The sequence below is a fragment of the Coregonus lavaretus genome, assembly GCF_964263955.1.
Source record: "Coregonus lavaretus genome assembly, chromosome: 9".
Classification (NCBI taxonomy): domain Eukaryota; kingdom Metazoa; phylum Chordata; class Actinopteri; order Salmoniformes; family Salmonidae; genus Coregonus; species Coregonus lavaretus.
The window spans coordinates 33,976,947-34,003,159 of NC_139996.1; the positions used below are offsets into that span (position 1 = coordinate 33,976,947).

A 26,213-nucleotide genomic window follows, 5' to 3' on the forward strand; every position below is an offset into this window, starting at 1 on the left:
CTTAGCCAACATATACAGTGGGGAGAACAAGTATTTGATACACTGCCGATTTTGCAGGTTTTCCTACTTACAAAGCATGTAGAGGTCTGTAATTTTTATCATAGGTACACTTCAACTGTGAGAGACGGAATCTAAAACAAAAATCCAGAAAATCACATTGTATGATTTTTAAATAATTAATTTGCATTTTATTGCATGACATAAGTATTTGATCACCTACCAACCAGTAAGAATTCCGGCTCTCACAGACCTGTTAGTTTTTCTTTAAGAAGCCCTCCTGTTCTCCACTCATTACCTGTATTAACTGCACCTGTTCGAACTCGTTACCTGTATAAAAGACACCTGTCCACACACTCAATCAAACAGACTCCAACCTCTCCACAATGGCCAAGACCAGAGAGCTGTGTAAGGACATCAGGGATAAAATTGTAGACCTGCACAAGGCTGGGATGGGCTACAGGACAATAGGCAAGCAGCTTGATGAGAAGGCAACAACTGTTGGCGCAATTATTAGAAAATGGAAGAAGTTCAAGATGACGGTCAATCACCCTCGGTCTGGTGCTCCATGCAAGATCTCACCTCGTGGTGCATCAATGATCATGAGGAAGGTGAGGGATCAGCCCAGAACTACACGGCAGGACCTGGTCAATGACCTGAAGAGAACTGGGACCACAGTCTCAAAGAAAACCATTAGTAACACACTGCGCCGTCATGGATTAAAATCCTGCAGCGCACGCAAGGTCCCCCTGCTCAAGCCAACGCATGTCCAGGCCCGTCTGAAGTTTGCCAATGACCATCTGGATGATCCAGAGGAGGAATGGGATAAGGTAATGTGGTCTGATGAGACAAAAATAGAGCTTTTTGGTCTAAACTCCACTCGCCGTGTTTGGAGGAAGAAGAAGGATGAGTACAACCCCAAGAACACCATCCCAACCGTGAAGCATGGAAGTGGAAACATCATTCTTTGGGGATGCTTTTCTGCAAAGGGGACAGGACGACTGCACCGTATTGAGGGGAGGATGGATGGGGCCATGTATCGCGAGATCTTGGCCAACAACCTCCTTCCCTCAGTAAGAGCATTGAAGATGGGTCGTGGCTGGGTCTTCCAGCATAACAACGACCCGAAACACACAGCCAGGGCAACTAAGGAGTGGCTCCGTAAGAAGCATCTCAAGGTCCTGGAGTGGCCTAGCCAGTCTCCAGACCTAAACCCAATAGGAAATCTTTGGAGGGAGCTGAAAGTCCGTATTGCCCATTGACAGCCCCGAAACCTGAAGGATCTGGAGAAGGTCTGTATGGAGGAGTGGGCCAAAATCCCTGCTGCAGTGTGTGCAAACCTGGTCAAGACCTACAGGAAACGTATGATCTCTGTAATTGCAAACAAAGGTTTCTGTACCAAATATTAAATTCTGCTTTTCTGATGTATCAAATACTTATGTCATGCAATAAAATGCAAATTAATTACTTAAAAAGCATACAATGTGATTTTCTGGATTTTTGTTTTAGATTCCGTCTCTCACAGTTGAAGTGTACCTATGATAAAAATTACAGACCTCTACATGCTTTGTAAGTAGGAAAACCTGCAAAATCGGCAATGTATCCAATACTTGTTCTCCCCACTGTAAAGACCTATTCGTTAACCAGAAGAGCAACTTGGCTTGAGTTAGAGCTAAGTCTGATGGCCTATAATGTCCAGACTATCTTAGGTCGTATCGGTGAATCAAATAAGCAAATTCTGCAATTTCTCAGCCTCTGAATATCACAGAAACAAAACACTGAATTAATACCATACTTTTTTTTATCACAAGTAGCAAAAAACGTACACTGAGTTCCACAAGAATGCTGGCCCATGTTGACTCCAATACTTCCCACAGTTGTGTCAAGTCGGCTGGATGTCCTTTGGGTGGTGGATCATTCTTGATACACAAGAGAAACTGTTGAGCGTGAAAAACACAGCAGCGTTGCAGTTCTTGACACACCGCCTGGCACATACTACCATACCTCATTCAAAGGCACTTAAATATTTTGTCTTGCCCATTCTCCCTCTGAATGGTATACATACAGAATATCTGTCTCAATTGTCTCGAGGCTTAGAAATCCTTCTTTAACCTGTCTCCTCCCCTTCATCTACACCGATTGAAGTGGATTTAACAAGTGACATCAATAAGGGATCATTGTTTTCACCTGGATTCACCTGGTAAATCTATGTCATGGAAATAGCAGGTGTTCTTAATGTTTTGTATAGTCAGTGTATACATTTGACTATAAATGTGTAAAACAAATGTAATATATGCTTATTTTAGGGAATTAAAACCAAAAACGTGTGAAGAAAATGTGTTACTGCTTGTGCTTGACATATTTTTAAGATAAAAATATGTTGGGGGCTTTTAGGTTTAACTGTAATGTAAACAGGAATGTAGCCTAATATACTGTACTTATGTGTCAAACGCATTGGGCTATACAACATTTGGCACTGATGAATGATTACACAATAATAGCCTATGTTAAGAAAAATATGTAGCTATTCCCGAACCAGACCATTTATGTTCTCATTTTGCTGAAGGCAATTATCAACAGAATTTAAGGGAGCGCGTGTCATAGAGTCGGGCGTTGTTGGAATGCGCAACCACTTGGACGGCTCCACTACACCACTCCGCGAGAGACTGTCACAGACCAGAATGACCTGCCCTCGAGGCCAACCACAACAATTTGTATTCCCCTGATTATATTTTTTGGACGTCATGAAAATAACGTCAATTTGTGCATAGAATGAAACGTGTTTAAGGTATCGAGAAAGAAGCGTTCTTCAGATAAGAGTATTAGTTTAAAAAAAGCACATTTACCAAGGTAAGTGAATATTGAGGCATGTGTGTATTTATATCCTATGCGATATACATATATTATGTCTGGAAACATGTAAATGTCTCTTTTCATTAAAAACGCAATGTGTTCCAATGTGTGCTGCTAACTAAAATATGTTGGATATTCATTGATTGTCATTTTAATGTTCAATGTACTTCTTCCTGAAATTGCAAACTTATGAAAATATTTATGGTGGCACACAGGATATGTCATAGGTTATTATGAGCATAGAGCAGTCACAAAGCTCAAGCTGTCAACCACAAGAGGAAACAGAGTCAGTTGCCACCAGTTCTAAAGCAGAAATGTCAGTCTCCACGGAGACTCATGTCTTTATTTCTCAGGTTCACTCTTACCTATCTCTTTCTCTATCTATCTAATCATTGCTCCATCTCTCTCTGGATTTCCCTGTGTTCATCCCTTTTGTTGGTAGTTGAAATCTATTCTGAAATGTATTGAATTTCCATTGTACGCAACCATCAAAAACTCTGTTCCATTCACACCCACCCCAATAGGTATTATCTAGTGACATTTGATCTCACAGTAGATGAGATGATGCAGTCAGCCTGGTCCTTCAGCACTGAGATTAGTGAAGATGGGAATGCAATTTTCAGCTTGGGTTGACAACTGTCTTGATTGATAGTGTAGTATCTAAACAGTTTATGATTTTGCTGACATTTGCAAATGGTGTAATGGATGAACTCTACTCTGCTTTGCTGAAACATCTGGAAAGCATTACTACATAGGTTTCTTGGAATAGAGGAGAGTCTACTATGTAGAGGCCAGGGATTGGTCTATTAAAATCACGCCATATTATGTTACATAGGATATAAATACCATGTTCTGAACAAAGGGGGGGGGGGGGGGGGGGGGAGAGACAACAGATTGGGCCGTTGTTCTCCAGATATCTGCAGATGTCTGTAAATTGATACTGTGATCTTTGATACAATAATAAACCTTTATGATCAAAGTACAGTGTAAGCGGACTTCTTATCATCACAGCATAGATCAGCATCGTTGTCTTGGACACCACCACAATAGTAATCTTGATAGATCTATGCATATCTATATGTGTTGATTAGCCTGGACCATTTGAAGATGGAGCAATATGTCCCTAATTACTGGCCCAAGACCCAATTTAATATTTTTACCATCTGAATAAATGGTCTGAGAAAAGTTTGCCTGCTGATTAGAAGGGGCACCTGAGGGGCTCTTTATGTTTGCAGACACTTCATTCTACCACACTGAACACAGAGAGAACATGACACTGAGGGTGGTGATTTGGATCTGTAACTCACAGACAGGTGTTGTTGAGTCTTTTAGGTAACCAACTCAGTTTTCAGTGTGTGATTATATAATGGAATATTCAGCGACGCACATGGAAAAAATGTAAACTAATATGTTAAAGTATCAAACATTTTATTTGAACTTCATTACGCCTACAGTATGTGGCATTATTTATTTTAACATTCAAGTCACTGAGACAGTTCTAGGCCCTTTAGTCACTAATTCAGATCATATAGTCTTGCCCCATTTCCCTCTACCACACAAAGATGCTTATCATACCTTAGCAAATCAAATGCTCCATTTATGTTAGAGTAAAATACCATGTACGTTGTGTTTACTGTGCTATTAGGGGGAGTGAGGCACAGTTTCCAAGGGGTTGGTGTGTGTGTGTGTGTGTGTGTGTGTGTGTGTGTGTACATGTGTTTGGATCCCCGATCTCTATGTTTGTATAAGGATAAGGATGATCATGTTGATTTGGTAAATACTAGTTTTCCATTATATCAGCCTTCAGAAGTTAACAAATAGCCCTTACAGTGAGGGTATATATGGCCAGAGCTTTGCCTTAGGTGTGAAGAGTGTGTTAATCACTCCAATGAATGTAATGTTGGATGGACTGATCCTGAGGGGCTGTTTGGGGATATGGGGTGAGTTATCACCCTCTTTATTTTAGGTATGTGAGCAAGACTATGCTGATGTCTTCTATATAATATTTTTACTGATACCAAAACAACATTTAACTGTTTACATTATACAAGCAATTGAGAATATGATACTTTACTTTTGCACACTTGTTTGCGAATACATCCAGCCATGAAGATTATTATGATTTCGTTGGAAGTGTGTGATGTGTTTAGTTTATGATGCTGTACACTTCAGTATGCTCCCATTGTACACTTCAGTATGCTCCCATTGTACACTTCAGTATGCTCCCATTGTACACTTCAGTATGCTCCCATTGTACACTTCAGGATGCTCCCATTGTACACTTCAGTATGCTCCCATTGTACACTTCAGGATGCTCCCATTGTACACTTCAGTATGCTCCCATTGTACACTTCAGTATGCTCCCATTGTACACTTCAGCATGCTCCCATTGTACACTTCAGTATGCTCCCATTGTACACTTCAGGATGCTCCCATTGTACACTTCAGTATGCTCCCATTGTACACTTCAGTATGCTCCCATTGTACACTTTTGCTTTGGTTGAATCTAATTATTGGTAATGGAAAGACCTTTAGATGGAAAGAGCCTCATATACGGTACCGACATATAACAGTCCATTAACCATAACAGAAAATGACAATGTAGAAACATTTTCATTTAGATTTTATTTGTATATTAAGTGTTCATTATAACCTTACAATGCATTACTTAAATTAATCACTTATGGTATAACATACAGTGCATTCGGAAAGTATTCAGACCCATTCCCCTTTTCCACATTTTGTAACGTTACAGCCTTATTCTAAAATGGATTACATAAAAAAATGTCCTCTCAATCTACACACAATACCCCATAATGACAAAGTGGAAACAGGTTATTTGATTTTTTTTCTTTTACTGAAAAACCTTACTTACATAAGTATTCAGACCCTTTGCGATGAGACTCGAAATTGAGCTCAGGTGCATCCTGTTTCCATTGATCATCCTTGAGATGTTTCTTCAACTTGATTGGTGTCCACCTGTGGTAAATTCAATTGATTGGACATGATTTGGAAAGGCACACACCTGTCTATATAAGGTCCCATAGTTGACAGTGCATGTCAGAGCAAAAACTAAGCCATGAAGGCGAAGGAATTGTCCATAGAGCTCCAAGACAGGATTGTGTCGAGGCACAGGTCTGGGGAAGGGTACCAAAAAAATATCTGCAGCATTGAAGGTCCCCAACAACACAGTGGCCTCCATCATTCTCAAATGGAATTAGTTTGGAACCACCAAGACTCTCCTAGAGCTGGCCGCCTGGCCAAACTGAGCAATCGGGGGAGAAGGGCCTTGGTCAGGGAGGTGACCAAGAACCCGATGGTCACTCTGACAGAGCTCCAGAGTTCCTCTGTGGAGATGGGAGAACCTTCCAGAAGGACAACCATCTCTGCAGCACTCCACCAATTAGGCCTTTATGGTAGAGTGACCAGACCGAAGCCACTCCTCAGTAAAAGGCACATGACAGCCCACTTGGAGTTTGCCAAAAGGCACCTAAAGGACTCTCAGACCATGAGAAACAAGATTCTCTGGTCTGATGAAACCAAGATTGAACTCTTTGGCATGAATGCCAAGCGTCACGTCTGGAGGAAACCAGGCACCATTCCTATGGTGGAGCATGGTAGTGGCAGCATCATGCTGTGGGGATGTTTTTCAGCGGCAGGGACTGGGAGGCTAGTCAGGATCGAGGGAAAGATGAACGGAGCAAAGTACAGAGGGATCCTTGATGAAAACCTGCTCCAGAGCGCTCAGGACCTCAGACTGGTGCGAAGGTTCACCTTCCAACAGGACAACGACCCTAAGTACACAGCCAAGACAACGCAGGAGTGGCTTCGGGACAAGTCTCTGAATGTCCTTGAGTGGCCCAGCCAGAGCCCGGACTTAAACCCAATCAAACATCTCTGGAGAGACCTGAAAATAGCTGTGCAGCGACGCTCCCCATCCAACCCGACAGAGCTTGAGAGGATCTGCATAGAAGAATGGGAGAAACTCCCCAAATACAGGTGTGCCAAGCTTGTGGCGTCATACTCAAGAAGACTCAAGGCAAGGCTGTAATCACTGCCAAAGGTCCTTCAACAAAGTACTGAGTAAAGGGTCTGAATACTTATGTAAATGTGATATTTCAGTTTTTTTTTTTTTATACATTTACAAAGAAAAACAACAACCAGTTTTTGCTTTGTCATGATGGGGTATTGTGTGTAGATTGATGAGGGAAAAACGATTGAATCCATTTCAGAATAAGGCTGTAACTATGCAGTCCTACATCTGTGGTCTGTTGGGATTATAATCAATTTCCTATATTCTGGTTCCACAATGGCACATCAGTATCTTAGCAACAAGAGCCCTCACCACACTCCTCATGTCCTCACATTACGTTACCTGTGTATGAATGTTTGACAGAGTACAGCTTTTATTCTCTCATATGACACATGAAGGACCCTTGTAGATCAATTATTCTGCATGTGACCCTGACCTTTGTTTTTCCTGCAGCTGAATTGATTCGTTCAACTCTCTGGATACTGCACATGGATATAATATATTTTTAAATGTTCTATTGAATATGGAATATGAGAATTTATGATAGGTCTCAAATTCTCTGTCATTACCCGCCCCGCATTAAACATCCTCATGTTTTTGTGCGTCTCTCTACCTTATTTTGAACCAACGAGTCTCTACAGAACGCTCAATGCTACAGTAATGTCATTCATAGTGCCGTTTCTCTGTGCTGTGTGTGTTCCTAGGCTGTGGGAGAGCTGACACTCCTGCGAGCATGGCCTACACGCTAGGCACGGGGCCTGATTCTGGGCCAACCATGGGTCCCCAGCATTGCGTCACTAGGGTGGAGCTGTCCGTGTGCTGTGGCAACCTGCTGGACAGAGACGTGGCCTCCAAGTCTGACCCCTTCTTAGTGCTCTTCCACGAGGTGGACAGCAACTGGGTTGAGGTGAGGAGGGTTGGGCATGTATGGAAAAGGTTGAGGTGATCAATTATAAAGGAAAAGAAAAGGGAAAATGACTGTTGGAAAAGTGGAAAGAATGAGGGATTGGAAGGGTTGGATAAAGTGGTGAAGTAAACCACTTGAGAGGGTATAATAATTATTAATACATATCCTCTGACTGTTGAATGCTCTCAATGTTTTATTGATTGATACTCGTCAAGTTCGCAATAACACACAGTGTTATCAATATAGAATGGAAAACATAAATCCAGAGCTGTCTTTGAAGCTGTGGTGTCTTGTGGAGTGTATATCTGTGTGTGTGCTCCGGGTGCCCTCTCAGTGCCAGGGAAAAACATGCCTCCCTGGGTAGTGTTGTGTTGAAGCAGGCTAAGTGTGATCGCTGCAGGCTTGGGCTGTCGGTCAACAGGGCAGGCTCCAACATGAAACCAGCATAGCGGTTGCTGCAGTTACCATGGAAATGTGGACGGAAACAAAGGAATCATGATGTTCTTGATGCATGGAAAGAGAGTGGAAAGAGTAATGAGGAATGGAACTTACAGGCAAACAGGGAAGGGACATGGAATATACCGTGGGTTTTGAAAACGGGCAGCCTATGTGTAAAAAGTACCTTAGAGGCTGTGTGCTATTCCAGAGGTGTAACATTTCATATCTTTAAACTCATGTAGTAATCCTGACAATGGTTTCTCTTTGGATCATGATGAAAGCTACAGCACATGAAACACATAACTATACACAAACATTCGAAAGCTATATGAAACAAAAACACACAGCAGAGAAGAAATAGAGGAGTGAAGGGTTTTTAAAGGGAAGGGCTTTTCTTCCTGTCTGTCTCGGCGTGAGAGAAGGGTTCACTCTGGGTGGAGGAGCCATCTGTGCTGTGGGGGTAAAGAGGGAAGTGTGAAAACACAGAAAGGGGAGGGCGGAAACAGTCAGAGAAGGTGCTGGGAGAGACACAGAGGCGAGGGGTTCCAGTCAAACAGACAGAGCAGCGTTGGAATGTACAGTTTGCTCTGATCTAGTCTCAGAGATGAGAGCACAGTAGGGGTCGAGGACTAGGTGTATACTCTATCAGTGTAAGTCACACATAATAATAATAATAATAATATGCCATTTAGCAGACGCTTTTATCCAAAGCGACTTACAGTCATGCGTGCATACATTTTTTTTTTTGTGTATGGGTGGTCCCGGGGATCGAACCCACTACCTTGGCGTTACAAGCGCCGTGCTCTACCAGCTGAGCTACAGAGGACCACATACACTGTGTTAGTCACCACCAGCTGGGTTTATCTTTCACATGAATAAGGCCTTTTCAACCTTACACACAACCACATTTCCACCTTCCACATCCTCTCTGTGTGTTCGGTGGTTGCACGTTTGTGTGTGAATACAGTACTTGTTTGACAAAACCATATTCCTGTGTATTATTTTCAGATTGGTCGAACAGAGACTGCGGTGAATAACCTGAACCCAGTGTTTGGGGTGAAGTTTAAGGTGGACTACCATTTTGAGGAGGTCCAGAAGCTCAAGTTTGCCCTGTTTGATGAGGACAAGTGCAGCAGCCAGCTGTATGAGCATGACTTCCTGGGAGAGTACATCTGTACACTGGGGGTGGTATGCTACCTGTCACATTGTTCTTAGAATCTGTCTGTGACCCCTTTCTGCACCTGTTTATCACCTGTTTGTTATGTTTATTTGCAGTTGGGCATTTTCACCCCTCACTCACTTCTCTCTCTGGTCTGTTATGTTTAGATTGTGTCCAATAAGAAACTTCACCGGTCACTGACCTTGGCCAATGGCAAGCCAGCTGGGAAGGGAACCATCACAGTGAGAACATCATGCTGCACAACCCACAGAGCGATCCAAGAAATAAACACATGTCCACACACACACACACACACACACACACACACACACACACACACACACACACACACTCCCACACACACACACACACACACACACACACACACACACACACACACACACACACACACACACACACACTCCCACACACACACACACACACACACACACACTCCCACACACCCTCACACACACACGTTTTGTAACATGATACAGTTTACCACATAGTAACGGTTTCTCTTGTGTACAGATAACTGCGTTGGAGCTGTCAGACAATAGAGTAATCACACTGACCTTGTGTGGGAGAAAGCTTGACAAGAAGGTAAGAGTCACTGCCCACATAGTACTATATTATCATTGAATGTTAAGAATTTCTTACGTAATATTTGGAACAATATGATTTTGTCAATAAAGACAATGCTAATGAAACAACAACAATGCCCTCTCCAAGTCTTCATAGTGGAATGCCGGCAGCTATGTGGGCCATTGTCAAACCAGATTGTTTGGTTTTGCAGGATTTCTTTGGTAAATCAGACCCCTATCTAGAGTTCCACAAGCAAGGAGATGATGGGAAATGGATGTTGGTCCACAGGACAGAGGTGAGTTGGCTCAGTAGTTGGTCAGGGGTGGCTGTTTAGACTATTTGAATGTGTATTAGTGTATTATATCACTAAACAAGGTGTATTACCACCTGGTAATACAGTAACTGGATTGATCCAGCTTCTGAGTTCTGTATTCCAAATGACATGGAAGAAGTTGTATCTCTGTAGCTGTTTTTGTGCTGCAGGTGATAAAGAACACTCTGGACCCGGTGTGGAAGCCCTTCACAGTACCACTCATCTCCCTCTGTGATGGGGACGTAGACAGGAGCATCAAGGTGAGTGAGATTTGCCAATGTGCATTCATCTTAGGGCGATGGCATGAAAATGTTAGCGATGGAATCCTCTTTTAGATATGTAAAAAGCCAAATACATTTTAAGTGATTTGTTGTGGTATTACTGAATTTTCATATATTTTTGTCCTTTCTGTGTTGTCTCGTATTACAGGTACTGTGCTATGATTACGACAACGACGGAGGTCATGACTTCATTGGAGAATTTCAGACCACTGTCACCAAGATGAGTGAAGCCCAGAATTCACTGGAGGTGAGGGAAGGATTGTAGATCTGTTCCTGTTTATCTATGGGAGTTTGTTCTGTATGCGTTAGTCATGCTTTGATGTGGATCTAAGACCATTTTCACATTGTCTCTAATCTGAAAGCACTCCTCACTGTGAGTGAAGGACTCACTTAAGACACTACAGTCTCAATGCACCTAACACAGTTCACCATTTCTGAATGGAGGATGCCCGTTCATTTGGATATTCGCAAGTGTTTATTTACTAACACCAATACAATCTACTGCCTGTTTTAACCTCACTAAGACATGTTGGGTAACACTTTATTTTACAGCCCGGTAACACCTGGTGAGAGAAGTAGGAAGAGCTACATTTTTCTTCCATTTTTAGCTGCCAACTTCTTCCTGAAAACCTTGTGTCATTTGCTAATGGCAGAAATGCAAATAGAGCTTGAGTGTGAGAATGAGTGTAAATTGTGTGGGTGTGCAGATGGGCCCTAGTTGTAATTTCTCACTCTGTGTTCCTCTGGTCCAGGTCGAATTTGAATGTATTAATCCCAAAAAACAGAAGAAGAAAAAGAGCTACAAAAACTCTGGAATCATCATTCTGAAGTCATGCAAGGTGAACCAAAACACACAGACTAATTGATATACACTATGCCTCTTAATTAGTCAACCCATTATGGCAATCACAAAAAGGCATATTAAGTATAAAAGGAAACATCTTTAAATGTATTATGAATCCACATAAAGCATTATGCACACAGCTAATTACTTTCCTTCAAAGTAGTTTTTTTTATTACAAACAAAAATGCATGTAATGGCTCGCTTCAGGCAGGGATTAGAGTAATGGCTCCAAATCCCTATTAAAGGCATGTATTAATATCAGCACAAAACACCTGTCAGTCTCACACAGTCCACCACGGTTCTGCCTGCAGTAATCACCTTTGTTCAGGCAGCCAATTACTGAATATGGAGATGACTCAGTCCTATCAAAGTGCCACTGTCGTGCCTCCTCCAATTATTTATCTATAGGAAAAATTATTTGAACTTGCTAGAGTATGGAATAGTATGAGCAGAGTTTGAATAATGTTTGAATAATGTCTCCTCAGGTTGAAAGGGACTATACCTTCCTGGACTATATTTTAGGTGGATGCCAGATCATGTTCACTGTGAGTATGAGGTCATCACTCAACTCAGTGTGTCTCCCACTCTGCCTGTAAACTCTGACCCTTTACTCCCACTCTCACCCATCTCTGCCACCCACCTACAGTAACTCAGACATCCACCCACCCCTGGCAATGAACTCCAATATGTCAAATTACAGATAACTCAGGATGGAACACAAACACACTGCGCACACACACGCACGTACTGTACGTACGCACACATACAAACTAACAAATACATTTTGAAATATATTTTAATTTAACATGTATTTTTTATTTGAACATAAACCACTTGCATATGCTACTTCATTCATTGAATGCACACCACAGTACTGTAAATCTTTGGAAACATGGTAGGTTCAGAATTCTCTGTAGTAGGAGAAAATCATCATTGGTCTATTTTTGGCTCAGGCTGATGGGAGAAACATTGTGCGTCCCTGGTGATGTCACACCTTTGTGTCAGTGCTCCATTATTGGCCAGCCAGGGTATTTACAGTTGAAGTCGGAAGTGTACATACACTTAGGTTGGAGTCATTAAAACTTGTTTCTCAACCACTCCACAAATTACTTGTTAACAAACTATAGTGGCCATCACAAAGCCCTGACCTCAATCGTATAAAAAATGTGTGGGCAGAACTGAAAAAGTGTGTGCAAGCAAAGAGGCCTACAAACCTGACTCAGTTACACCAGCTCTGTCAGGAGGAATGGGCCAAAATTCACCCATTTTATTTTATCGTGGGAAGCTTGTGGAAGGCTACCTGAAACATTTGACCCAAGTTAAACAATTTAAAGGCAATGCTACAAAATACTAATTGAGTGTATGTAAACTTCTGACCCAATGGGAATGTGATGAAAGAAATAAAAGCTTAAATAAATCATTCTCTCTACTATTATTCTGACATTTCACATTTTTAAAATAAAAAGTGGCGATCCTAACTGACCTAAGACACAGAATTTTTACTAGGATTAAATGTCAGGAATTGTGAAAAACTGAGTTTAAATGTATTTGGCTAAGGTGTATGTAAACTTCCGACTTCAACTGTATCTTCAATGGTGCTGAAACATTTTACACCACCACCACTTACGTATCCGTGCTACCGTGAAATACTCAGAGAAGCAGTGCCCTTTGTGGTGCAAAAATGTGTGTTTGATCTATGTTCTCAGCACCCAGGGTTTATAAAAGTGTAAAAATAACTGTTACCAAAATGATGACATGTTGTTGTACACTGTAGATACTTTAGTACACACCAATATATAATGTAGACTTGTATGCCCATATTCTGTATATACTTTGTAGCCACAAAATAATTCCACCTGTTTTTTATTATTCCCTGGATGGCAAAATTAACTTGTTCCATCTTGCCACACCTCTTTAGTTACGTGTATGTGACTAGATGTGTTTATTTATGTGGTCGTGGACCACAGACATTGTTCTGATGAGCAGGTTATGTGTGGTCCTGTTCAACCAATTATTTTATCCCAATGTTATTGTCAGATTTTTTTAAATAAGCAAATAGAACATTTGTGTTTCCATAGTTACTGTGTTTTGTGCCAAAGCAGACTATGTCTTTGCAGGAATGAAAGAGAGAGAGAGAAACAGAAAACAATATAGGGGTATGACTGGAGAGACACAACTCGATGGTTTGGCTTTAGGTGGCTACATCTTATAGGTCCCCCTTGAGAGACCAATGGAATTTGTGTTTGTACTGTATCCATAATATTTTGTCCTTTTAGTTTACATTTTCTAAAACCTAGCTGATAGACAGGAAATGTGCAATGATTCCTGACAGTTTTACTAAATGTATCCGATTTTAAAAGAGGTACTCCTATTTCTACTGGGACAAATTATGTACAGTTGAAGTTGGAAGTTTACATACACTTAGGTTGGAGTCATTAAAACTTGTTTTTCAACCACTCCACAAATTTCTTGTTAACAAACTATAGTTTTGGCAAGTCACTTAGGATATCTACTTTGTGCATGACACAAGTAATTTTTCCAACAATTGTTTACAGACAGATTATTTCACTTATAATTCACTGTATCACAATTCCAGTGGGTCAGAGGTTTACATACACTAAGTTGACTGTGCCTTTAAACAGCTTGGAAAATTCCAGAAAATGATGGCTTTAGAAGCTTCTGATATCAGTCAGGAAGTTAAAGCTTGGTCGCAAATGGGTCTTCCAAATGGACAATGACCCCAAGCATACTTCCAAAGTTGTGGCAAAATGGCTTAAGGACAACAAAGTCAAGGTATTGGAGTGGCCATCACAAAGCCTTGACCTCAACCCTATCGAACATTTGTGGGCAGAACTGAAAAAGCATGTGCAAGCAAGGAGGCCTACAAACCTGACTCAGCTACACCAGCTCTGTCAGGAGGAATGTGCCAAAATTCACCCAACTTATTGTGGGAAGCTTGTGGAAGGCTACCCAAACGTTTGACCCAAGTTAAACAATTTAAAGGCAATGCTACCAAATACTAATTGAGTGTATGTAGACTTCTGACCCACTGGGAATGTGATGAAAGAAATAAAAGCTGAAATAAATCATTCTCTCTACTATTATTCTGACATTTCACATTCTTAAAATAAAGTGGTGATCCTAACTGACCTAAGACAGGGAATATTTACTAGGATTAAATGTCAGGAATTGTGAAAAACTGAGTTTAAATGTATTTGGCTAAGGTGTATGTAAACTTTCGACTTCAACTGTATATCCTTTAAAAAATATATATGTTCAAAACCCCAGTAAAATTAGAACACCTGTACCTTAATCCACTATGATAATTCAAATATTTCAATAGTTCACACATTCGTGCTTCGTGGATATTACACCTGCATGTTATAATTCAGTCGAGATTGGTGTTTGAGAACGAATGTGAATCTAAATCCTCAACTGTGCATCCTGCAGTTCTCTTAATCTGTTTTCTCTTGTGAGAGACCCAGGGCTCTCTCTCTGTTCTATGGGATTCAATTATACTTAGCATGCATCTAATTCTAATCTGTTAGAGGGGAAATCTTCTCTACAGAGATCCAGATGAGGAGCACTGCTCATATTGACTGGAATTGAAGAAAACAGTGTTTGTGGTAGTTGCAGAGAAACCCTTATTGACTATATAACACAATATTAAGAACATTGTAATAAAAGCAGCATTACAACAGTGGTAAAACTAGCCTACAGGCCAGGCCTGCGGTGGGGAGCAGTGCTCAGTACACCAGTGTTCATCTATGAGGTTATCTGATTGTTCATTATCTTGTTATCTCACCACCGGCTCTTTCGGAAGCCCTACAGGGCCCTAAAGGGTTCTTTAGCTGTCCCCATAGGAGAACCCTTTTAGGTTCTAGATAGCACCTTTTTTTCTAAGAGTGTAACAAAGGGTTAGAGACATGTTTAAGAAACAGTGTGGTCCTTCATCTGTACTAAAGGGAGTTAAAGCTGAAGATGTGAGTCAGTTCCCTGATCAGCACACTCATCATCTTACCTTGATTGAGACGCATGGGGTCAGGCATAAGACGTGGCACCCTAATTCTATCTGATCTCATCTATCTATTTCTCTCTCTCTCTCTCTCTCTTTTTCTCTCTTTTTCTCTCTCTCTCTCTCTCTCTCTCTCTCTCTCTCTCTCTCTCTCTCTCTCTCTCTCTCTCTCTCTCTCTCTCTCTCTCTCTCTCTCTCTCTCTCTCTCTCACTCTCTCTCTCTCTCTCTCTCTCTCACTCTCTCTCTCTCTCTCTCATTACCTTTCTGTCCATCTATTGAACAAGGGAAGCTGTCCAGTTGTCAGCCACAGGTTTGGTAGGAGCTGGAGGAGATCTGAGTAGCAACCATACACCGTGATGTGATTCTTGGTTAAAGGCAGTAGCATGGACTGGATGAGAATGTGGCCTTGTTTATATGTGAACACTTGTACTCACCGCTTTAGGGAGGGCTTGTCAGTTGTAATCTTTGAGCAAATTAGCATGTTTATATTGTAACCTTCTAAATGAAGTCCCTTTTCCTGAGGACAGGATCTTGAAATAAGGCTTGGATCTATTTATACGTTCCACATCTTTGTTCATATTTTGAGCTGATTTATAGGCTTTGTTTGTGTTTGTGAGCATGTCTGCTATTCCTGTAGGTTGGCATTGACTTCACAGCATCTAATGGGAACCCCCGGGAGCCCTCCTCTCTTCACTACATCAACCCTCTGGGCAGCAACGAGTACCTATCAGCCATCCTGGCTGTGGGCCAGATCATCCAGGACTATGACACGTGAGTCCCATTATAGTAAACACTAATGACAGGACTCAATATGATCATATCACAGATACATACAGTATAAAATGTTTTATAATACATCAGTCTTAAGTCACTAAAAGGTCCCTTCAACTCTTCTAATTCTGTGTCTACTCAGTTATATTATTTATGTCACTCCAAAATATCAGATTGTGTGGGTAGGTTTAATTGTTTGTGATAAAATACCAACCCAAGTTTATTGCGACATTCCATAATGCAAAATTGTATGTTGAATTTTGATGAAGTAGCTCAACACTGCCAATCTGTTGCAATCCTTCCTCAGTGACAAAATGTTTCCTGCTCTGGGATTTGGGGCTCAACTCCCTCCAGACTGGAAGGTAAGTGTATGTACTGTCTGTATGCGAGTGTGTGTCTTCACGGCACATACATATGATAGAAGTAGAGCCAAAGGAGTGTTAAAGAGAAGAGGGAGACTGGAAGAGAGCGCTATCACAGAGATAAAGAGTATGTATAATACATGCATAATCCAATGATTATGCAACTGTCATCCCATCTGGGTTGCCATGGCACTGCACTGATGTAAAGGACAAAGGGAAGAGGAGGATAAGCAACAGAAATAGACTGAATATTTAGCCTTGCTTTCAGATACTGTATGGGAAGTGTTTAGGGAGGTCTAACCCATCTGTGGTCTGAGAGGACAAGAGGAAGGAGAGAAGGAGAGGTTGAAAAAATGGGAATGAAAGGGCGCTGCAGGGATGGGAATGTATGTAATGGAAAGCTAAATAGAATAGAGAAAGTGACAGAAGCAGGGTTGGGGGAGGGGAGAATGATACAATTTCATCACATACACAATTCACTACTTTTACCACCAGTTACAATTATACAATGGAAATTCATATTTCTACTGCACTCTACAGTCTACAGTCAATTAGCCATTTCTGCACCTGAGGCTTGCTTCTTTCTCTCCTGAACCTGCAGGTGTCTCATGAATTTGCCATAAATTTTGACCCCACCAATCCATTCTGCCAAGGTGAGCAACTACTATGTTATCTGTAACTCCTATTTAAAACCTTACTACAAAATGTACTTACTAGAGTTGGTTTCTTGTTTTTTCCATGGAGTTGGACTTCTGTCTAATGTATTAGAGAACTACCATACTAAAACCCTCTGTGTAGAGTCTGAGTTTGCTGTCGAGCATTTTCCATGACATAGTTTCCATGTGTGTTTCCTGTTTCCTGTGGTCAGGCGTGGAGGGGATTGCCCAGGCCTACTCTGCCTGCCTGCCACACATCCGCTTCTATGGCCCCACCAACTTCTCCCCCATCATCACCCATGTGGCCCGCTTCGCCACCCAGGCCCTGCAACAGGAGACTGCTGCGGTGAGTGCTCGTTAGCACTATTAGGACTACTACTTTCACGGTTTCATTGTTTATCCATTTTCATTCTATTGAATCTATCATTTTGCTGTTAAAGATGGCCATCCAAACTCATGTCATTAGTATGAGTCAACATTACCGGTTCTAAATGACATGTAAATCCCCCCACGTTACCAATGCTTATTGACTTTAAAGGCGGGTGCACTTTGTAGTAAACACAAGCACTGTTCCACTGCCCATAGCCAGATGTGGCAGCACATGCTGACCATGTGATAGGTTTCCAACTGTAACCCAGAGCTCCTGAAGTCACTGAACCGTTAAACATTCACACGGTTGGAAAGGTAATACCACTGAGTCATTACATTACGTCTTCTTGTTCCATGGTAGAGGTTTTTATCGAAAGATTCCATTTCCATGGAAAACTTACCCTCACCACAGCTGAAGCAACTCAAAAGCCATATTTAACAATATGGGAAATAGCTGGAGTAATTACTACATAATCTACTCTACACGCACCGAATCCAAACACTTTCCACTCATGCCTGTTTTTACAACAGTAGTGCTCTGTACTCTTCCTCTCATGCATAATGAGACATTACAGACTCCATCTTATTGGTAAAGTCTTAACAGTTACAGTGGAAAGAGCTCAGCCCATTGGACAGCTTTCCCTTTAAGAGCAATTATTTCCTGTGTCTCTCAGACAGGTCTGTTCCACTCAGAGCTGCTCAGCATGCTGTAATCAGAAAAGAATGAGTCCCCTTACTGCTGTTCACATGGGCCTATCAGCAAGCTGTGTGTGTGTGTTTTGTGTGTGTGTGTATGTGTGCACGTGTGCATGTGTGTGTGTGTGTTTTGGACTCAGGGTATGTAAGATGGAGAGTTGGTCCAGCACTAACAGATCCTAATTGCTGTGTGAGAAACCTCAAAACTCTGCTTCTGGTTGCCAGTTCAAAGTCTGCAGAGGCATTTTGAACATCGCTCGCAATTTCTCTCTGCTCTTATTACCAGCACAGAGGAGAGGAGCGCAGCCATTAAAATCCCCTTTCAATTATACAGATGTAGGATGTTAATTTTATTAAATTAAATTAAATTAAAAACTTGTAGTGTTTTTAAAGTTAAAAAAGTCTTCTGAAGTTTGTAATTTCCACTTTGAAATTTCAGACTTGATTTTACGTAATGAAAAACGTATCAACCCCTACAAAAATGTCCATTCATTATAATCCGCATAATAATTCACATTTCCTGCTGTAGCAAACTGTCTCAAATTAAGATCCTATATCTGTAGTTATTTATAGAAGGTGATTCAGTGAACAAATATACCCTCTTTTCACCTGTTGTTCATTGGTTTTAATGACTAATGAGGCGTGGCCTAGAAGTCTGCTCTTTTCTCTTTGCAGTCCAACAGAATGGTCTCTCTCTGTCTCTGCTCTGTGACGGAAGAGGTTCTGACTCTAGACAGAGATGCAGCACTGGAGAATGTGACAGCAAGGATGTGACAGCGACCCCATAGGAGAACCATTTGAAGAACCCCTTTTGGTTCCAGATAGAACCCTTTTGGGCTCCATGTAGAACCCTTTCCACAGAGCGTTCTACATGGAACCCAAAGTAATTCTACCTGGAACCAAAAAGGGTTCTCCTATGAGGACAGCCGCAGAACCATTTTGGAACCCTTTTTTCTAAGTAGTCTGAACAGAATAGAATGAGACAGTTAACGAGTATTTTCCTCCAGGGAAGGAAGACAAACCAGGACAGAATGTCCCAGTTAAGAATATAGATAACATTCTTATGCCCTGAAAATAGTGAAAATACAGTCCAGACCCCTCTTTGGACCTTCTGTTTCCTGGCTTCACATTCAGATGTACACAGCCTGTGAGTTTGGAGGAAGTAATAGCTTGTTATTATTAACCATACTTTAAGCTCCTGGGAGCTTGTTGTCCCTAATTGCACCCTGTCACCCCAGAGAATATGAGAGAAACAAGAGAGAACTAGAGAGAGACCAAGGATCATTTTTACTGTAAAAACAAGAGAAATTAGCTATTGTGTTCACTTCACAAGGTTTTAGAAATGGAAGAGATAGATAAATTCCTTGATGTGTGTGCGCGTGTGCACTCGCAAATCACCTGCTAGGCATTGTAGATGTCTGTCCCTGGGCTTTGATAATGATTGTAGGTGTGTGTGAGTGTGTACAAATCGGCTGAGCTTTGGCGCGGTAGCTGTGTCTGTCTCTGTCCCTTAGAAAATGATTCACTGTTAAAGTACATTAAAGGAGCAGACTTCACAGCGTCCACAGCAGGGGAGCGGGGGTTGCTATCAAACACAGGCCAACTCTGGTGGCCCCTCTGACGGGAAGCAGGCAGGAGCAAGTGGTCGCAACAGCTAGCATATCTGAGGGACTGTGTTTGTGTGGGAGGAAACTACTGACAAGACTACAGAGATTACTAGAGAGCAGTTAGTGAAGACAACAGCCACGTATGTGTTGCTGTGTTTGTGAACTTGTCAACTTCTACCTGTCTGTATGTCTTTGAGTGAGTAAAAGCATGCGTGCGATTGAAACAGCGAATGTGTGTGTGCGTGTGCATGTGTGCACACATGCATGCGCTTCTGTATGAATGTAGAGTGTGTGTTTGTGTGCTTCTGTGTGTATTTTGTATGTGTGTGTGCGTGCATGTGTGTGTGTGTTTATGCAATGTGAAGAAGAGGATGAAAATAAGTGAGCCTCACCTCTCTTCTCAGCCCACTGCCAGCAGGGCTTGATGTCTCAGCATCACAGCATCACATCAACCATGCCAGAAGGCCAGGAGAGTTAATCCTGACCTCCGAATGTGTGTATTCCACACTTTAAATAAAATCAAATAAATCAAATTTTATTTGCCACATGCGCCGAATACAACAGGTGTAGACATTACCGTGAAATGCTTACTTACAGCCCTTAACCAACAATGCATTAATTTTTTTATAAAAAAGTTAAATAAAACAACAACAACAAAAAAGTGTTGAGAAAAAAAGAGCAGAAGTAAAATAAAATAACAGTAGGGAGGCTATATACAGGGGGGTACCGGTGCAGAGTCAATGTGCGGGGGCACCGGCTAGTTGAGGTAGTTGAGGTAGTTGAGGTAATATGTACATGTGGGTAGAGTTAAAGTGACTATGCATAAATAATTAACAGAGCAGCGTAAAAAGATGGTGTGGGGGTGGGGGGCAGTGCAAATAGTCCGGGTAGCCATGATTAGTTGTTCAGGAGTCTTATGGCTTGGGGGTAGAAGCTGTTGAGAAGCCTTTTGGACCTAGATCTGTTGGGGCGGTATGCAAATTGGAGTGGGTCTAGGGTTTCTGGGATAATGGTGTTGATGTGAGCCATGACCAGCCTTTCAAAGCACTTCATGGCTACAGACGTCAGTGCTACGGGTCGGTAGTCATTTAGGCAGGTTATCTTAGTGTCCTTGGGCATGGGGACTATGGTGATCTGCTTGAAACATGTTGGTATTACAGACTCAGTCAGGGACAGGTTGAAAATGTCAGTGAAGACACTTGCCAGTTGGTCAGCACATGCTCGGAGTACACGTTCTGGTAATCCGTCTGGCTCTGCGGCCTTGTGAATGTTGACCTGCTTAAAAGTCTTACTCACATCGGCCACAGAGAGCGTGATCACATAGTCATCCGGAACAGCTGGTGCTCTCATGCATGCTTCAGTGTTGCTTGCCTCGAAGCAAGCATAGAAGTGGTTCAGCTCGTCTGGTAGGCTTGTGTCACTGGGCAGCTCGCGGCTGTGCTTCCCTAGTCTGTAATAGTTTTCAAGCCCTGCCACATCTGACGAGCGTCAGAGCCGGTGTAGTACGATTCAATCTTAGTCCTGTATTGACTCTTTGCCTGTTTGATGGTTCGTCGGAGGGCATAGCGGGATTTCTTATAAGCGTCCGGGTTAGAGTCCCGCTCCTTGAAAGCGGCAGCTCTACCCTTTAGCTCAGTGCGGATGTTGCCTGTAATCCATGGCTTCTGGTTGGGGTATGTACGTACGGTCACTGTGGGGACGACGTCATCGATGCACTTATTGATGAAACCAGTGACTGATATGGTGTACTCCTCAATGCTATCTGAAGAATCCTGGAACATGTTCCAGTCTGTGCTAGCAAAATAGTCCTGTAGCTTAGCATCTGCGTCATCTGACCACTTTTTTATTAACCGAGTCACTGGTAGTTTTTGCTTATAAGCAGGAATCAGGAGGATAGAGTTGATATGTTTGAAGTACTCTACATAGAGATTAGTATGGAACGTGGGAACTGCTGAGGGTCTGTGTATCAGTGGCTGTGTTTGGAGAAGCAGCTAGAGGCCCAAGTGCTGCTCTCTCCGACCCTCATGGTTTGGACCTGGCCGTATTAAACCCACAGGACTGAATGATGGTCATCAGACCATAGCTTTACACTGACTCACACTGTAGACAATCACACATAGACATGCTTTTACTGCTTTTGTGCTGCGTGCTGCGGAATGATTAAGAAATCCGTTGATCCCTTAAGACCAGAACAGCCTTTGACATTTGTGCTTGTGGGAGTGGGTCTTTTTGGGCTCCAGTCAGTTAATTCTCCAGGTCATGTGTGATAATTCAGTGTGACTGTGCTACAGCCTTATAGCTGGAAGAAGATGTCATTATGATGCCACTCTGAGCAAATGGAAATCTCCATGCTAAATATGACTATCAGCAAACTGCAGCAGAAAGAACAGGAGACAGGGATTGTGTGACTATTTAAATCCTCCTTCCCCTAGCCTCCTGTTTTGCAGGAGTGGAATGGGATAGTATTGAAGCTCCTTGTTTCTCCTTCTCATCTTCACTCTCCCTATGTACAATCATTTCTCCACAATGTAATGCAATCATCAGTAATCTGACTGTGCTCTTCTAGGGTGTTTTGAGTTCATGTGCATAAAAAGCTATTCAAGAAATGTGTGTCTACTGAGCGATGTGTGTGTTCACAATGAGGACACAGCTTTGATATTGGCTTCATATTAAGGGCTGGATTCAATCCATATCGCGGAAGATCCGCATACAAATTGAAAGGTAATTTCCGATTGAGCCAACATATGCAGTGTTTACTGTGAATGCAGTCTTCGCGAAAGCAGGATTATTGCCTTTAAATTTCAATCGAGTTATAACGAGGATCTTCCGCGATACTTCTGCGATACGGATTGAATCTAGCCCTAATTTGTTATTCCAGCACCAGTGCCACTTCTGAGATGTGGTTATACAGGAGCCATCATACTGACACCGGTCTGTAATCCATGTGGCTAAACAGAACAGTTTAATAAATTTTGGCTAAATGTAATTTATGTCTGAACAATCTTTTCTGCTCTGTCCCAACATGATTATATTCACCTTCAAGTCTCCTTCACATCATCCCCGAAGCTTAAAGGAAAAATCCACTCAAAACTATATATTTTTTATTTTTTTCATTTGTCCACAGTTAATACAGTCCCAAAATGCATCATATGAAGCAAAACGCATCATCATGATTTACATTTACATTTTAGTCATTTAGCAGACGCTCTTATCCAGAGCGACTTACAGTTAGTGAATACATTTTTTTTTTTTATACTGGCCCCCCGTGGGAATCGAACCCACAACCCTGGCGTTGCAAACGCCATGCTCTACCAACTGAGCTACATCCCTGCCGGCCATTCCCTCCCCTACCCTGGACGACGCTAGGCCAATTGTGCGCCGCCCATGAGTCTCCCGGTCACGGCCGGCTGCGACAGAGCCTGGATTCGAACCAGGATCTCTAGTGGCACAGTTAGCACTGCGATGCAGTGCCTTAGACCACTGCGCCACTCAGGAGACTGTGGCAAGTGACACTTTGCTTCTTGAAAATCCTAAATCTTGAAAACTTGACTGCTGACATGCAAAACATTCTGGGACTATACCAACAGTGGACTAATATTTTTTTTTACAACACATTTTTTTTTGAGTGGATTTGTCCTTTTATTACCCCTTCTCTCCTCCTAACTCTCTCTCTCTCTTTCTCCCCCTGCAGCAATACTTCACTCTGCTGATCATCACAGATGGGGTGATCAGTGACATGGATGAGACCCGCCACGCCATCGTTCAGGCAGCCAAACTCCCCATGTCAATCATCATTATTGGAGTGGGCAATGCAGACTTTGTTGCCATGGAGTTCCTGGATGGGGACAGCAGCGTGTTACGCTCTTACACAGGAGAGGAGGCAGTCAGAGACATCGTGCAGTTTGTTCCCTTCAGGGACTTCCGAAATGTGAGTGTCTCTCATGTTTAATAGGGTGAAACAAAAGGATTGCATAAATTCCCACATTCTGATTGTACCCACAGTGTAGCTGTTGCTTCAACACATGGTAGTAAAAAGTGTCTCTTATCTGTCCATTGTGTCCGCATTGTGACCAGTTCTCCTGGTCCCTCCCTGTATGAAAAGTATTTGACAGATATTCTTTCAAAATAATATTTATTTTAAGACACATATTGATGCCGTAAGTCAATGGCATAACCTGTCAATGATTTTAAAGGGTGGGATAATTATGATTGAAATGGTTCAACTGTCCAGATCTGTCTACACTTGTAAGCTATCCAGACATTTGCGTGTCTGACTACCACCGGAGGTTGTCAGGAAGATCTGATCACAATCAGATCACAATGCGTCTTTTAATTGTCTACACCTGTCTAAAAATGTGGCCACAATCAGAATGTGGACAAGATCAGGAAAAAAGGACTCATGTTAAAACCAGGTATAAACGGGGCTTCAGACAACCTGTTGCACTATATCAACAGGTTTCACATGACAGGTTGTTGTTGCTAGACAAATTAGAGATGATGCGTGCTGTAATGGATTTACTTAAATCACGTGTGTAAACAGCATTGGGTGTGGGAGCGGGCAATCTGTAGCTTCAGTCCATCTGCAGGAAATGAAAAAAATAATTATACAGAGTATATGGAGTGATCCAGTAAAAGGTTTACTTCCCAAACCTTTTCCTGGATGAAAGTTGATTCTAATGCATTATTATTTTAAAAATCACTGACATTTAGAGATCTCTAATGTGACTTTTATTTTCCTGTCATGTTCTCACAGGCTCCGAAGGAAACTTTAGCCAAATCAGTATTGGCTGAGCTGCCGCAACAGGTCACACAGTATTTCAAACAGAGGAACCTGTCGCCTAGCAACACAGCACTGGAGTGAAAGCCTGAGGCCTTGGTTCATCATGCATGTTGCAAATATCTACTCACTGTTTACAAAAAACAATGTGCATGAAAAGGTTTTTTAATATGTATTTATTTATCTGATTTTTTTTACGTCTTAAAGCAAGACTTTGTGGAGGAGGAAAATGTGGCAAAGAACACTACTTTGGAGTCGCCTGAAGGGAAAGGGGATTTTAGAAGTGTGTATACTGTATACTGAATGTACATTTATACAATATTCTATATGTTTTGAAAATAAAATGTTTATGAAAAGTTCTTATGTATCTTTTATGCATTGAATTGTAATTTGTTGTACTTGTACCTTGAAGGTGTTGTAATTGATTTTATAAAGTTAATGTATTTATGTTACCACTCAGGTAAATAAAGGTACAGAAATGTCACCGGGCAGTGCACTGTGTTTGACTGGAACATAATGTCGAGCCAACACAATGGCCGTGTTCAAGCGCATTCATAACTGTGATGTATCATGGGTAAATTGTGACTGACTGACTGATCTACAAACAATATTGAGTAGTTATTTATGATGCAAGGTGATTTGTAGATCATTCTGCCTCGACTTTAAAGATAGAGGACTCTAGTGTCCAAAAGACAGTTTAGCATGGGCAGCGCCGTTGAGGACTTTCACCATTTTGAAGTAGTCAACTGGGTGGGACTTCCTATGGGTTAAGGAAGGATCACATGATTCCATCCTCATCATCAGGAGGGATCAGCCAATGAATTATACTTGTGAGCAAACATTTCATAACTGCAGGTGGCAGTGAATCGCCAACCTTGGCTTTATACCTGTTCAAACAGAACACTACAGGTGGCAGTATGCAACCTTTCAGTTTGTTTGCCAACTCATAGAAGTAGTATAAGAAGAAAATTTACTACTTCAAAATGGAGATGGCCTCAATGGTGCTGCCCATGCTCTCACAGTCACCATAAAGGGACAGATACAATGATGCGATGTCTATCTAAGTTTATGAACGTGTGCAATGAATACATTCTGGTCTTGTTCCTGCCCGATTAGATGCGCAAGTATTGCATTGCATCAACCAATGGCCATGTTCAAGAGCATCAAAACCGTGACGTATCATGGGTAAATTGTGACTGACTGATTTACAAATATTGGGTGTGTTCGAGCAGTAAGGCTAACGAAGCCAACTGTAGATGAAAGTTGGCGAGTGAAGTCGGGAGAGGTACATCTGTGACAGTCGGACACTGTAGTGGTTTTCCAACAGCAAGGCTCGGATCAATATGTCAGTGTTGATCTGAGCCTTGCTATTTTGTGTTTATAAATGTCGAAATAAACGTTTCTGTACCCACATAGCACACACTCACAAACTGAAAACATAACGTGTGTTCAATTAATTGGTTTGAGAGAGGTCTCAAATATCACTTTCATTTGTATCCCCTGTAGCTTTAGAATTGTGTCAAAGTTGGTTCCTGTTCAGTCACATCTT

The 26,213-nt window shown here is 41.8% G+C and overlaps 1 protein-coding gene across 1 annotated transcript; it reads left to right on the forward strand.

Annotated features, from left to right (window-relative positions):
• Positions 1-2,609: 2,609 nt before the first annotated feature.
• Positions 2,610-25,147, forward strand: cpne2 (copine II). Its single transcript, XM_084168114.1, has 16 exons — positions 2,610-2,847; positions 7,588-7,790; positions 9,237-9,416; positions 9,555-9,629; positions 9,919-9,990; positions 10,184-10,267; positions 10,456-10,545; positions 10,715-10,813; positions 11,319-11,405; positions 11,896-11,955; positions 16,064-16,197; positions 16,505-16,559; positions 17,161-17,212; positions 17,428-17,561; positions 23,579-23,815; positions 24,641-25,147. Exons 2-16 carry the CDS (start codon positions 7,617-7,619, stop codon positions 24,746-24,748), a joined length of 1,641 nt encoding a protein of 546 aa, XP_084024240.1. The 5' UTR covers positions 2,610-2,847; positions 7,588-7,616; the 3' UTR covers positions 24,749-25,147.
• Positions 25,148-26,213: the final 1,066 nt, after the last annotated feature.